The sequence below is a fragment of the Gopherus flavomarginatus genome, chromosome 6 (genome assembly GCF_025201925.1).
Source record: "Gopherus flavomarginatus isolate rGopFla2 chromosome 6, rGopFla2.mat.asm, whole genome shotgun sequence".
In the NCBI taxonomy this organism is placed as follows: domain Eukaryota; kingdom Metazoa; phylum Chordata; order Testudines; family Testudinidae; genus Gopherus; species Gopherus flavomarginatus.
This window is the reverse complement of record NC_066622.1, coordinates 64,871,447-64,885,999: the sequence shown is the minus strand read 5'-3', so window position 1 is coordinate 64,885,999 and position 14,553 is coordinate 64,871,447. Positions and strand designations below refer to the sequence as shown.

General features: G+C 45.8%; 1 protein-coding gene across 1 annotated transcript; it reads right to left on the bottom strand.

Annotated features, from left to right (window-relative positions):
* Positions 1-580: 580 nt before the first annotated feature.
* On the bottom strand, positions 581-14,336 carry EIF3F (eukaryotic translation initiation factor 3 subunit F). The gene is made up of 8 exons (XM_050960274.1): positions 14,041-14,336; positions 13,699-13,769; positions 12,996-13,075; positions 11,973-12,110; positions 9,687-9,778; positions 7,184-7,320; positions 6,339-6,452; positions 581-1,004 (listed from the first exon to the last, which is right to left on the bottom strand). The coding sequence occupies exons 1-8, from the start codon at positions 14,318-14,320 to the stop codon at positions 927-929; spliced, it is 990 nt and encodes a 329-aa protein (XP_050816231.1). The 5' UTR covers positions 14,321-14,336; the 3' UTR covers positions 581-926.
* Positions 14,337-14,553: the final 217 nt, after the last annotated feature.

The window sequence follows — 14,553 nt, the reverse complement described above, 5'->3', positions numbered from 1 at the left end:
GCTAATTTTTAGCAATGACCAGGCAAGTAAGGCATTTGCTCAATGACAGGTCTGACTTCAGAACTTTTCAGCTGTCAGTTCACTTACCAGCATCACTTCTCACCTCATTTCAATTCCTAATGCCTACTTTGTTTCCATCACCCTGAATTCTTCCCCAAATGCACAGTAGCAGTGTGATTCAACAGACAGCTGACTTGCAGCTGATTGTACCACTCCTGCTCACATTCTGGTGCCAAGGAAAAGCTACTGTATGGAAACAGTGAAGAGCATCTAGCACAATGGGGTCTTGGTCCATGACGAGGGCTCCCAGACACCCCAGTAACAAACAATAGACATATAGGCTGATCATTCTGAAGACCTGTACGAAGAGTGTTTTCCCTGACCAACTGCCCTCTGGTAACCATGAAGGCACAAATGCAGAACTGAAGGAAGGTAGAGTGATTGACCCCATAGGAATCTATAGAACTTGGTGCACTCCTATGTGCTCTACAGTTTTCTCTCCTGAGATCGATTATTGTTTTTAAAAGATACCACAACCATATATTGAGGAAGACGACACACCTAGGATGCAAAGTCACTCTTATTAGTGGAATGGAACTTTTATTTAGAATCAATAATCCTCACAATACAATGGAGTTGTGTTTGTTATATAAATGGGTAACCTGGGACAGCAGCTCATGAGCCCTAAAAAGAGTAGCCTCAATTCCATTTTCAATAATGGGCTCACACCCAGTTTTGATTCAATATCTGAACCACAGTGGAAGGGTTTTTTGGGGCAGAGGTGGGAATCAGAGCGATATGGGGGAATATTGAATCATTTAGGCAATTACATTAATGTCCAACTAAATTCAGTAGCAGAACAGACTGTAGTGAGAGTAGCTCTGCTGTATTTTCAGGCTCTCAAGTGAGAGAAGGCAGTGAGTCCATCATAAGCTCAGAAGTTTTTCATTGAGAGCAATCTGTGACTGAGTGAGATTTGCCAAGTAGGTCACCATCAGCAGGTCCTGAGAAAGAAATGGACAGCAGTTAGACTGATTAGGAGAATCAAAGAGAAGAGAGAAAGTGATGTTGTCAGACAGATGCGAATTTGTGTCATTAAAGCAATTTACAAACAGTGCAGTTGCCAAGCACCATTCTTCAGAGTGACACTGTTGGTTTTACAACTTAATTTCCACCTCACTCACCAATGTGGAATACCTTGCATTCATGTAATACTCAGAATTTACAGTGCTTTTTATCTATAGTCCTCAGAGCACTGCAAGCATTATCCTCATTTCACAGATAGAGAAGAGAAGGCATATAGTGATTTGTGTGACTTTGTCCAAGTCACTTAGTCACTGAAAATCAGGAATATAAATCGATAAATCCTGATTCCCAATCCAAGTGGGAAGTAGCAACTTTCATCTTAAGAATCCCAAACCACCTTACACAGAAGTGATTCTCTTTATCCAGCAATGAATTGAAGTATTGTTTAAACGACACACACCACCACTACACAAGGCATTAGGACAGAAAGTGAATGCTCCAGTCAATCAAAACTGCAGGGGGAAATGAAGGGAGATCATGTAAACTACCAATATTTGATTTTAGCCAGAACACGGGAGTCGACAACCCTATCCTTAGGGAAAGTGATTGGGGCCTTTGTTGGTATAGCACCTTCAGCAGCCCCTGCACCCCTTCAAGGCAATGCCTGGGGGAATACTGGGTCAAAACCAACTCTGAGGAAATGCTCCTACTGAATCAACACCACCACCTTCTGCAGCAACTAGCTGATCCCTGGATGTCTCCCATCCAACTGCTGAACTAGCCTGATCCTGCTTATAATGCTTGCCACTTTTACAGAGGGTCTCAAAGTGCCTTACAGACATTACACTTGAGAGCTGGGTGTTCTAATTTATAGGTGGGCAGACTGAGGAATAGAAATTGTGACTTTCTCCACTTATCACAAGACGATGAACTGGGAACAGAATCTGGGCTCAGTCCCGTGCTCTAAGCAATGGATCCACTCAGCTTACCTTGTTAGAGCTGACAGGCTCACAACAAAGTGGTACTGATGTAGGTTTATCATGGGCAACGTAGACATCACAGAAATAGTCTCTGAAAAAAATCTGAAGCCTAAGGGTACCAGACAATATTAGGCATCTCACCTTTTATCCCAGTTGCCAGTTATCTTTGAAGTCCAGACTGCAGTAAGTTCTGGCTATTTACACAGTTATCTTAAATATTTCATGTCTCAAAACAATCTAACAGCTTTCAGGTTATTCACATAATTCCTAGCAAGTTTAAGAAGGATTCCTTTGCCTTTAATTATTGAAAAGGCTGCCTTAAGAAGTTCCCTCATCTCCTCCCAGGTAGCTTTGCCCTCCTATTTCCAATTTTTGGTTACTAGTTAACAGTTTCTCTAGTCACCAGCCTGATTTTGCCTTTTTCGGCCCTCTCTCTTTACGAGGCTCATTCCCTCAGCCTAACCTGACAAGTTACTAAGAATCCTTATTTACATCATATACTCAGCCATGAAGAACATGATTGTTGGAGGCTGTGAAAGGACATCTTCCACGATGTAGACAGAAATTCCCTTCTCTCTAGATAGATAGAAATTCCACGCTTGAATAATAAAGAGTACAGCAGCAGGAATATACTACCGACCACCTGAGTAGAATGGTGTAGGTGATGGAAACACTTGGCAATTAGAAACACTATGAAGACAGAAAACCCAATAATAATGGGGATTTCAACTCTCCCCGTATTGACTGGATGTGTCATCTCAGGATGGGATGCAAAGATAAAATCTCTAGACACCATTAGTTACTGCTTCTTGGAGCAGCTAGTCCTGGAACCCACAAGAGAGGCAATTGTTGATTTAGTCCTAAGGGGAGAACAGGGTCTGGTCCAGGTGGTGAACACAACTGAACCTTTCAGCAATAACGACCATAATGCAATTAAATTTAACATCCCTGTAGGGAGAAAAAATTCCAAAGAAACCCACTGCGATAGCATTTAACTTCAAAAAGAGGAACTAAACAAAAATGTGAAAGCTATTTAAATAGAAGTCAAAATGAACAGACTGAAATGCCTGCAAGTTGTATAGGAACTATTTAAGAATATAAATAGATGCTCAAACTAAATGTATACCCCAAATAAAAAAAACACAGTAAGAGGACCAAAAAATGCCACAATGGCTTAATAAGAGTGCAAAAGAGGCTGTTAAGAGACAAAAAGACATACTTTAAAAAATGAAAGTCAAATCCTACTGAGGAAAATAGGAAGGGGCATAAACTCTAGCAAGTCAGGTGTAAAAGGATAATATGGCAGACTAAAAAAGAATTTGAAAAGCAACTAGCGAAAGAAACAGAAAAATAAATTGCAAGTACATCAGAAACATGAAGCCTGCCAAACCACCAGTGGGGCTACTGGACAATTGAGGGGCTAAAGGATCAATCAAGGAAGACAAAGTCCATCGCGGAGAAGCTAAATGAATTCTTTGCATCAATCTTCACTGCAGAAGATGTAAGGGAGATTCCCACGAGCCATTCTTTTTAGGGGACAAATCTGATGTACTGTCCCAGATGGATGTGTCAATAAAGGTGGTTTTTGGAACAAAGTAATACATTAAACAGTGATATGTCACAAGGACCAGATGGGATTCACCCACGAACTCTGAAGAAACTCAAATATGAAATTACTGAATTACTAACTGTGGTATGTAACCTACTGCATCAATCAGCCTCTGTACCAGATGAGTGGAGGACAACTAACGTAAAGCTGATTTTTAGAAAAGGCCCCATAGGTGATACTGACAGTCACAGGCCAGTAAGCCTAACTGTAGTACCAGGCAAATTGGTTGAAATTATAGTAAAAACAGAATTCTAAGACACACAGATGAACACAATATGTTGGAGAAAAAAGAGTCAACACTGCTTTTGTAAAGGGAAACCATGCCTCACCAATCTATTAGAATTCATTGAGGGTGTCAACAAACACATGTGATCCAGTTGATGTAGTGTACTTGTACTATCAGAAAGTCTTTGACACAGTTCCGCACCAAAGGCTGTTAAGTAAGGAGTTATAGGATAAAAATGAACATTCTTTTGGATCAGTAACTCATTAAAAGACAGGAAACAAAGGGTAGGAATAAATGGTCAGTTTTCACTATGAATACAGACGACTAACAGGGTCCCTGAAGGTTCTGTACTGGGACAAGAACTATTCAATGTAGTTATAAGTGTTCTGGAAAAGGGGGAGTGGGGGGACGGACAGTGAGGTGGCAAACTTTGCTGACAATACAAAATTACTCCATATAGTGAAGTCCAAAGCTGACTGTGAAGAGTTACAAAGGGATCTCACAAAACTGGGTGACTGGGTGTAGCGAGGCGGTGTGGCTCCCCTCCTCCCCAGGGAGGGTTGAGCCCCGTCAATCACCCCCCAGGGCGGAACCGCTGGGAGGAAGTCCCGCCCCTCAAAGGGGCAGGCGGCGACCTGGAAGGATAAAAGCCAGGCTCTAGCCCTCAGTCAGGGCTCGGTCGCCGGCAGGAGCAGACGTGCCCGCTGACCCTCATCACCGGGAAACCGCTGCCGGAGCTGCCCCGCAGTCGCTACGACGAGGAGCTGCCGGAGCTGCCCCGCAGTCGCTACGAAGGCCCCGAGGAGCCGCCAGACCAGACCTGGCCCGCCGTCCCGGAGGTATTCCCGGAACTGCCGCCCTGCCCTGACTGGGAGGAACCCATGGTGCTGGACGACCCTGCGGACCAGGTAGGAACCAGGGGGGAGGCTGGAAGTAGCCCGGGGACAGCTGACTATAGTCAGGCTGCAGAAGGCCCTGCGCCTATGTCAGTGTGTTTCGGTCAGGACCCCCCCACTGACCGCCACTAGCGACGTCAGCCGCCACTAGGGCCCCGGGCTGGAACGCAGAGGAGTGGGTGGGCTTGCGTTCCCCCTGTCACCCGTAATCGGGTGGCAGACTCCCCCCGCCCCTATTGACTTTGCCACTGCTCTGCCCTGCCCCAAAGGGCCTGAACCGATAAACCGCTACTGTGTTTGTTGGTGTCCCGCCCGACCCAAGGGCTGGACCCCTATTATTTAACTGTGTCGCTGTTCGGTTCCACACACAGGGCCCGAACCGCCGGAGCGGACTGCGGTCCCGAGGGCAGAGGCCCTCGGACGACGAGACGAGGCCGGTGTGGCTCCCCTCCTCCCCAGGGAGGGTTGAGCCCCGGCACCCCCTCGTCCACACTGGGCAACAAAATGGTAGATGAAATTCAATGCTGAAAAGTGCAAAGTAATGCACATTGGAAAACAATCTCAACTGTACATACTAAATGATGGGTCTAAATGGATAATTCTCTGAAAATGTCCACTCAATGTGCAGCGGCAGTCAAAAAAGCAAACAATGTTGGGAATCATTAAGAAATGGATAGATAAGATGACAGAAAATATCATATTGCCTCTATATAAATCCATGATATGCCCACATCTTGAATACTGCATGCAGGTCTGGTTGCCCCATCTCAAAAAAAGAATTGGAAAAGGTTCAGAAAAGGGCAACAAAAATTAGGGTTATGGAACGGCTGCCATACGAGGAGGGATTAATAAAACGGGGACTCTTCACTTTGGAAAAGAGATGACTAAGGGGGGATATGATAGAGGTCTATAAAATCATGACTGGTATGGAGAAAGTAAATAAGGAAGTGTTATTTACTCCTCATAACACAAGAACTAGGGGTCACCAAAGGAAATTAATAAGCAGCAGGTTTAAAACAAACAAAAGGGAGTATTTTTTCACACAACGCTCAGTCAACCTGTGGAACCCCTTGCCAGAGGATATTGTGAAGGCCAAGACTATAACAGAGTTCAAAAAAACTAGATAAGTTCATGGAGGATAGGTCCATCAATGGCTTTAACTGGGATGGTGTCCCTAGCCTCTGTCTGCCAGAAGCTGGGAATGGGAGACAAGGGGTGGATCACTTGAGTACCTGTTCATTCCTTCTGGGGTACCTGGCATTGGCCAGTATGGGAAGACAGGATACTGGGCTAGATGGACCTTTGGTCTGATCCAGTACGCCCGGTCTTATGAAAGCTTGGTTAATACTTCCTACTGTTATTCTGTGCGCGGGGGGGCGACGCGCAGGGTAGTGGTGTACTGGCAGATCTCAGTCTCTCTCTATTTAATTGTGAAACCAGGCTGACAGATGAGAGAGGGGTCTGTCCTTTTTTCCCCCCCATCTCCCATACCCCAGACAGGTAAGCAATAGATCTGCTGTGGATCCCAGAGAGATTCCTCATGAGGAGAGAAATTTCCAGTATTCATGAAACACCCAGAAGAACTGAGTAACAGGACTCACGTTAATATTGCTGTTCAGCATTGTCTCAAAGTCCTCTGGTGAAATCTTTGGCACCTGGTTAATAAGATCCATCAGGAAGCGCCCAACAGTGTTGTCAGCAGCCACTTTACCAGACTAACCATAAAAATAAAGACATTTTACAATGAGCAAGACACAAGAAACTTACTGCACAGAACAGGAAGAGCTGAGACATACAAATGCAGGGACGGCTCTCATCCTCTCCTGTATGAGCTGGATTAGATTAGATTCTTTGTGATCATCTGGTTTTATCTCTTGTGTAACACAGGCCATAGAACTTTCCCCCAAATAATTCCTAGAGCAGATCATTTATACAAACATCCAATCTTGATTTAAAAATTGTTAGTGATGGAGAATCCATCATGACCCGTGGTAAACTGTTCCAATGGTTACTCACTGTTAAAAATGTGTGCCTTATTTCTGGTCTGAATTTGTCTAGCTTCAACTTCCAGCTGTTGGAGTGTGTTACAGCTCTCTTGGCTAAATGGAAGAGCCCATTATTAAATGTTTGTTCCAATGTAGGTATTTATAGATTAATCAAATTACCCCCCAGGACTTAAGCAGCTCAACTTATGTAGCTTAACAAAGGGAAGGTTATCACTACAAGACATGTTTTCTAATCCTTTAATCACGGCTCTTCTCTAAAGATTCTCCAATTTATCAACATCTTTCTTGAATTGTAGGCACCAGAACTGGACACAGTATTCCAACAGTGCCAAATACAGAGGTAAAATAACCTTCTACTCCTACTTAAGATTCCCCTGCTAATGCATCCCAGAATCATATTTGCTCCTTTAGCCACAGCATATCACAGACATTAGACTTACCAGCACATCCTCTGCATACTGAAGCACTGTGCTCAGGGTATCCTGGATCCGGGCTGACGCTGCCCCCACCTGCTGCAAATCACTGGACAAGCCAATCACTCGATTGGGACTCAAACAGGTTTTCATGATAAGATCAACTGTGAGGAGAGAGATGCTGAGAAACTGGCTGGCACAAGGTCAGCTTTAACCACCAACCACTCCCCAGAGATTTCTAGGATGACAGCTGCTTCAGCAAAACAGGAAATGCTTTTCCAGTGCTGCCTTTACTACTAATGTAATGCTGGCATTTACACAGGGATATGTATTACTTCTATGCCACTGTGCAATGCAGAAATTAGTGCTTTTTGTGCAGAATTTCCTTCCCCCCCAGAGACGGACTGCAGTGCTGCTGGCTGCGACTAGGGGCTGCTGGACGTGGCAGAGCACAGCTTGCACATAGAAGATATTGTCAGAGGGATGGGGAGGGAGCTACTGGGATCCAGGCAACTGCAGTTCCAAGCATGCTCTGAGGGAAGGAGGCAGTGATCCACAGGAAACTCCACACAAACCTGGCACTGAGCATCAAGCTCTTTCCCCCTTTGGATCCCTGGGCTCTGAGGGGTAGGGGGGTTGATGTCTGGGCCTAGAGGGTGGGAAGGAGGAGGAGAGAGACGGATGACATGGCTGGTTTATGGTGGCAGGGGGATTCAGGTGTATTGGCTTGTGGTGGGCACATGGCTGGGTTCTGGGAGGGAAAGGCTGTGGCTGTCCATATCCCCAGCTGGGCTGTGGGGAGGAGGGGGCAGAGAAACAGGAACTCGGCTGTATAGTAGTTGGTTGTTTTTTTTTTAAACTCTCTACTCCTAACAGAATGTGTGTCTCTGTATTGTCAGAGACATACTTGCTGACAGGTATTTTTAAATAAATCACCAAAATAATTAAAACTGGTGTGATTATGTAGTGTTCTTTTTGACAAATAAGATTTGCAGAATTTTTATTTTTTGGCGCAGAATTCCTCCAGTAGTAATTTATTAGCTACATGGGGGAGCAACGGAGGACCCAGGCACATGTTACATTGACATTAATAGAGAATGCGGGTGCTCAGAACATCTAAGAATCAGAGCACTTAATGCCTAAACATGAAACTGTAGGCACCCAAGCTTGAAAGTTTTGGACTCCATCCTGAGAAGCATCAGATTACTATGTGGTCTGAAAAAGAATGAGGGGTTCCAGACATTTTGCTCAGCCTTCTTTTCCCAAGTCCAAGCAATGACAATGCAACCCTCCTGGCGGCACCTAGTACAGTTACAGCCTCATTGTGCAACTCATACACTCCAAGAAGTCCCAATGACATCTTCAGCATGTCCCTTACTCATTTTCACATCCAGTAATCAGAAATTTGTAAGTTGGCCTCATGATACATGCAGTCTCACTTTAGTAGGGGCAGCTTAAGGGACACTAATACTTTGAAATTGAGTTCCTAAGAGTTAATAGCAAAGCCCTTTTTTGGTGGTTTTACAGTCACATTTTCCAGTTCTGTATGTTTCTCTCTCACAGGTTGCTGGGAGAGGCTCTCACAAATTGGAAACTGACTACACCAGCGGTCCCCAAACTTTTTACGTTGCATGCCCTCTTACCTCTGTCCATGCCCTGGATCCTCATTGCTGGGCTAATGGGGCTGGCAGCCTGGACTAAGGGGGCTGGCAATAGAGCTGGATGGTGCTCCGTCCTCACCCACCAGGGGAGCTTGCCTGGGCCCCAGGTGGGACCCCCCCAAATGTTCCTCTGCACCCCACAGTTTGGAGACCTCTGGACTACACAGAGTGCTGTCAAATAGATTGACTGTTTGAAATAATTCTCCAAACTCTGATATACAATCTCAGGAATTCCCTGTTGTCTCGTGTCAATTCTGACTGAAACAGAAGTCACATAAAACATGCCAAGTACTAGGCATGTATGTAATCAAAGCTGACTGCCTGATGAAAAAAGACCACTGCTGACCCATGGATGAGAGCCCCTCTCCCCCTGCCCATGTGTCTTTAATGTTAGGAACAGACATCTTTGCCTTTGTCTCTCCCATTTTGTCTATAATCTCTTTGCATCTTTACAGTGGTTTTGTGGCCTGACCTTTTGGTACTTGGTTGTTTCTCTTCTCCACCCTCCCAGATCCTATTTTCTAATCCATTCACAATCCTCCATCGTATCCCACAGCTCACTGCTCTGCATTCACTCCACAACTCCTACATCTGTGCCACTCTGCCCCCAAAATCCTGGGCCACTTCGACTTTCACCAATCCCCAGAACCCTGTCTGACCACCATTTCATCAGCACTGAACAGCAACAAGAAATCCTCTAATATGGGGAGCAGGGAAACAAAGAGGATGAGGCACTGAGCACTAAGGCAAAGACTTCTGTAAGCAGCACTCAGGAATGCAAGCTAGGGATGCAGATCCCTGCGATCCCCAGACACACAAATCAAGCACCCAAATATCTGGTTAGGACCAACAAGAACAAGCCGGCTTACCTCCTATCCGCTCAGTGTCATAGTAAACATACTTCACTGTCAGAGGTGTGAACATCACCCCCATGGTCTTACCAGGGACCCCCATCGGAGCACTAGAAAAGACAAGATTTACGTAACATAGTATAAGTAATAGCCAACACAGATGTGTCAACAAGTAATGACAAACCAATTTCACATCCTTCTTTGACAGGGTTACTGGCCTACTGGGTATGGGGGCAGCAGTAGACATGGTATGACATTCCCATAAAGAATATAGGGAAATGTGGTCTAGATGAAATGACTATCAACTGGCTGCACAACTGGTTGAAAAACCCTATTCAAAGAGTAATTATCAATGATTCACTGTCAAACTGGAAGTGCATGTCTAGTGAGGTCCCGCAGGGGTCAGTCCTGGCCTAGTACTGCATAGTATTTTCATTCATGACTTGGATATGTATAAAATTTTCAAATGACATCAAACCAGGAGGGACTGCAAGCACTTTGGAAGACAGAATTAGAATTCAAGAAGATCTAGATAAATTGGACCATACTGAATAAGATGAAAATCAATAAAGACAAGTGCAAAGTACTTCACTTAGGAAGGAAAAATCAAACACATACAAAATGGGAAACAACTGGCTAGACTGTACTGCAGAAAAGGATAGTGAAGCACAAACTGAATATGAGCCACCAACGTGATACAGTTGTGAAAAAGGATAATATTCTGGGGTGTATTAACAGGAGTGTCGTATGCAAGACATGGGAGATAACTGTTCTGCCATACCCTGCAATGGTGAGGCCGCAGCAGGAGTACTGCAGCCAGTTTTGGGTTCCACACTAAGAAAGAGATGGATAAATTGGAAAATCCAGAGAAGAGCAACAAAAATGATCAAAGGTTTGAAATCTTGACCTATGAGGAAAGGTTAAAAAACTGGGCATGATTAGTCCTGAGAAAAGACAACTGGAGGGAGAACCTGATAAGTCTTCAGATACGTTAAGGGCTGTGATCATTCTCCATGTCTATTGAAGGTAGGACAAGTAGTAATGTGCTTAATCTGCAGCAAGGGAGAGTTAGATTAGGAGAAAATTTCTAACTATTGGGATAGTTAAGTATTGGAATAGGCTTCCAAGGGAAGCTCTGGAATCCTCATAATTGGATGATCTACGTCAAGGATTCTCAAACTTCATTGCACTCCGACCCCTTCTGACAACAAAAAACCCCATGACTTCAGGAAGCGAGACTGAAGCCTTAGCCTGCCGGAGCCCCATCACCCCGACCGAGGAACGGGCAAAGTCCAAGTCCCACTGTCCTGGGCTGCGCTGAGGAAAGAACAGGAAAGAGCCTAAAAGCCCAAGGGCTTCAGCCCCTGGCAGGGGCCTGTAACCTGAGCCCTACTGCTCAGGGCTGAGGTATTTGGGCTTCAGCCCTGAGGGAGTGTGGTGGCTTGGGCTTTAGCTTCGGCCCCAGGTGACAGGGCTTCAACTTTGGCCCTGAGTCTGAGCAAGTCTAAACACCAACTCTGGCAACCCCATTAAAATGGGGTCACAACCCACTTTGGGGTCCTGACCCACAGTTTGAGAACAACTGATCTAGGTATACGTGCTCCTGGCACAGTGCAAGGGGATGGACTATGACAACATCTCAAGGTCCTTCCAGTCCTATATTTCTTTGCTCTGCAGACAAACCTATTCAAAAGAAGGGGACAGTAACCCTTTATCTGGTTTGCCTCCCCTTCACTGAAGCAGAAGAGACTGAGCAGGTTACTCATTCTCACCAAGAACTGCATTCACACTTCTGGGGAGCTGTAATAGTAGTTATACAGTTGCTGGTCCAGAGAAATTCTAGCGATTCCCATGGGTTCTCTTTAGCACTCAAAACTTATTACATTTGTCGCCTTTATATATATATATAAATAAAGTTTTCAATGGAGAAAGTCAAGCATTCAGATAATCAAAAGGAAATTACAGAAGTGCCATTCATACTAACCGTTCATCTGTGGAGGTCAAGCCATTCTCAAAACTTTTATTAAGTCTCAACACACATGTTAATTGTGACAAGTACTAATACACTTGTATAAATGGGAAAACCAGAATCTCAGAGATTAAATCACTTGAGCACAGTCAAAAGACACAGCTGGGAACAGAATCAAAAGACCTGGTTCACAGCCTCTGTTCTAGCCAGTAGACAACATTGCCCCTAATTAGGACAATCAAGTAGTTAAATCCCTCCCTACCCTAGTCTGTCCCTTTTTGATAATCCCACTGGAGATCCTCCTTTCCAAAGCATGATCCATCTCCCCAAAGTACCTGACATAGGCTTTAATGCTCATGCGCCCATTCTGGAGACTGGTGTCCACAGTGAGGTGGATTGGATTGTGTGCTTCCCGGCTATAATACTCATGGATCAGGACAGAGTGCTCTGTAATGTCATGGCCCGTAGCATACCTTAGAAAACACAACATAAGAACATGAGACCTGGGCATCCAACACTTCACATTTCAGAAATACTGGGATACTTGCCATTGAGCAGTGATATGCCCACAACTCTGCTCTGAACACATGATCAATTTGTAGCAGGATGTGAAGGGGAAAAGTTTTGAGTACCATCTGCTCAGGACATCATTGCACTTTGCTATCAGATACATGAATTTAGATGTGCTTATCATTAGGCTTTGAACTGCTCTCTGATTAGAAGTAATTCAAAGCACACTATAGGAAAATAAGCTCTTAGGTAAAGAGCTACAACCCAATTCCTCCATAAACTGGACCATCAGAACTAAAAATACAGAACTACATTAATCCAGCTGCTTTAACTGTCCTGCAGTTAATATCTCTGAAACATAATTAACTTAAATTCATTGCAGCTTGGACCTCACTGAGGTATATAAACTGTTGGCCTCCACAACAGCCTTCTGAAGAGAAGAGGAGTCAGGGTTTGCATTAATTTCTTCAGGAATAAAATAAAGCTGGTTCACAGAACCTCAGAAGAGACGTAATGAGGTTCTCCACACTCCATCCCTGAGAGGTCTATGAAATGCAGTTTCCTACATCACTTCACCTGATTTTCCAACAATCACTTGAGAGAAGACTCGAGTATCAGAAAATATTGCCCCGCTACATATGCTTTATTCCCTTTCCACGGTATCTAATGTCAGCTTAAACAATATATCCCATTTCCTGAGGTTTATATTCTATATCCCCAGCTGTCAATTCAGCAAACTATGTTGTTTATTCAAGTCTATAATGCAGTGTACCGTATTTCAAGGTGCATAATGGTGCCACATAACTGCTAAGCACAGGTTGCATGTTGCAGTAGTGAAGATGACTTACCACCCCAAAATGATTTCACTAGGGGAAACCTTCTTGTGCAGCTCATACATATTCTTGGCAAATTCCATATCGACAGCCACCTGAAAACCACAACAAAGCAGCATGAGGCAATCAATTGCAGGAGTGCTTAAATTCTAGCAGCAGGCAGTGAAATGAAAGGTACTTGTCAATTAGACTTCAGAGAAGAATTTTCCCTTATAGACTCAGACTCTAGGACTGGAAGGGACCTCGAGATGTCATCGAGTCCAGTCCCCTGCCCTCATGGCAGGACCTTAGTAGTTACCAGCCCACTGCAAGCAGAATGAGTGCTTCATTGCCCTCCTTACACTAGGACAATGTGGGAGGATTTCATCAAAACACCCTGCCAACATATATCATGTCTAGACTCTTCTAATCTTACACCTCACTCAAAGGGTAGTGAATTCTAGAGCCACGTGTGCTAACAGACTCAGACGGATCCAGGACTTCTAGAATACCAAAGGCAAAAGGTGAAACATGCAGGAAAGGAGTGCAAACATCAGCATGATGAGATTGTTCTCACTCATGCAACTATCCTAATAGCCAAGTAAGCTAGCCCACTAATGCTCAGCATCTTCCACCTGAGGACTGCAGAGTGCTTCACTGTCATGCCATTTAGTCTCCCAGCTCTCCTCTGTGCTAGGATGGACACGCTCAGGGAGCAGAGGCCGAGGCCATCACCCACCTCATCTTCAGACTCGTTGTGTGGGACCGAGAAACAATTGGTGACTTCCACTGAGAGCTTGTCCACAGTGCCTGCAGAGAAGAGAGCGAGACTGAGGGGAGGTGCTGGGCAGACTTAAGCACCCCAGGCCCTTCCCTGAGATACCACCCATGTGTGAAGCTCAGGCTCCCCTTACAGCGAGGGCCAAGGTGGAACCCAGGCGAGCGAGGGGGCCTGGATCAGTCAAGGAAAGCCTGGAAACCGACACTGAGCCCTGCTACCGAGCCGGGGGAGAGCCAGGCCTCGCTGACCCCGGGGGAGTGGAGGCGGTGGCGGCGGGGGAGGAGAGCCGAGGACTCTTACCTAGCAGGGTCCCGATAACCCGAGCCGCGCCCTCGTTGCGCCGCTCGAAGCTGTCCACGATGGAGGCCAGTATGACCGGGTGCAGCCGGACCACGCGGCCGCCGGGGAAGGGGCCAGGCAGCGCCGCGGAGACCAGCGGGCCCGGGGCTGCTGCAGGGGGAGGCACAGGCGGCGCTGGGGTCGCCGCCACTGGCGGTGCGGCTGCTGGGCTTGGGGCTGCCGGGACGGGAGATGGGGACGGGGATGGGGACGGTGATAGGACTTGAGCTACCGCCGCCATTTTGCAAAGAGAGGAGCGAGACCACCCACGCCAGCAATAATAGGCTGAGCCAAGCACCTGTTACAAACCCTGCCTTCTCATTGGATGGAATATGAGTCCAGCCCTCCTCCTCGCCTTTTAACCAACCCGGAGAGGGCAAGGGAAGACCGAGCTCGCGGAGTGGGTGATGTCGTATCTAGGTCACCTCATCGTTGGCTGATATTAATCATAGTTCCCGCCCCCTGAGTCTCCAC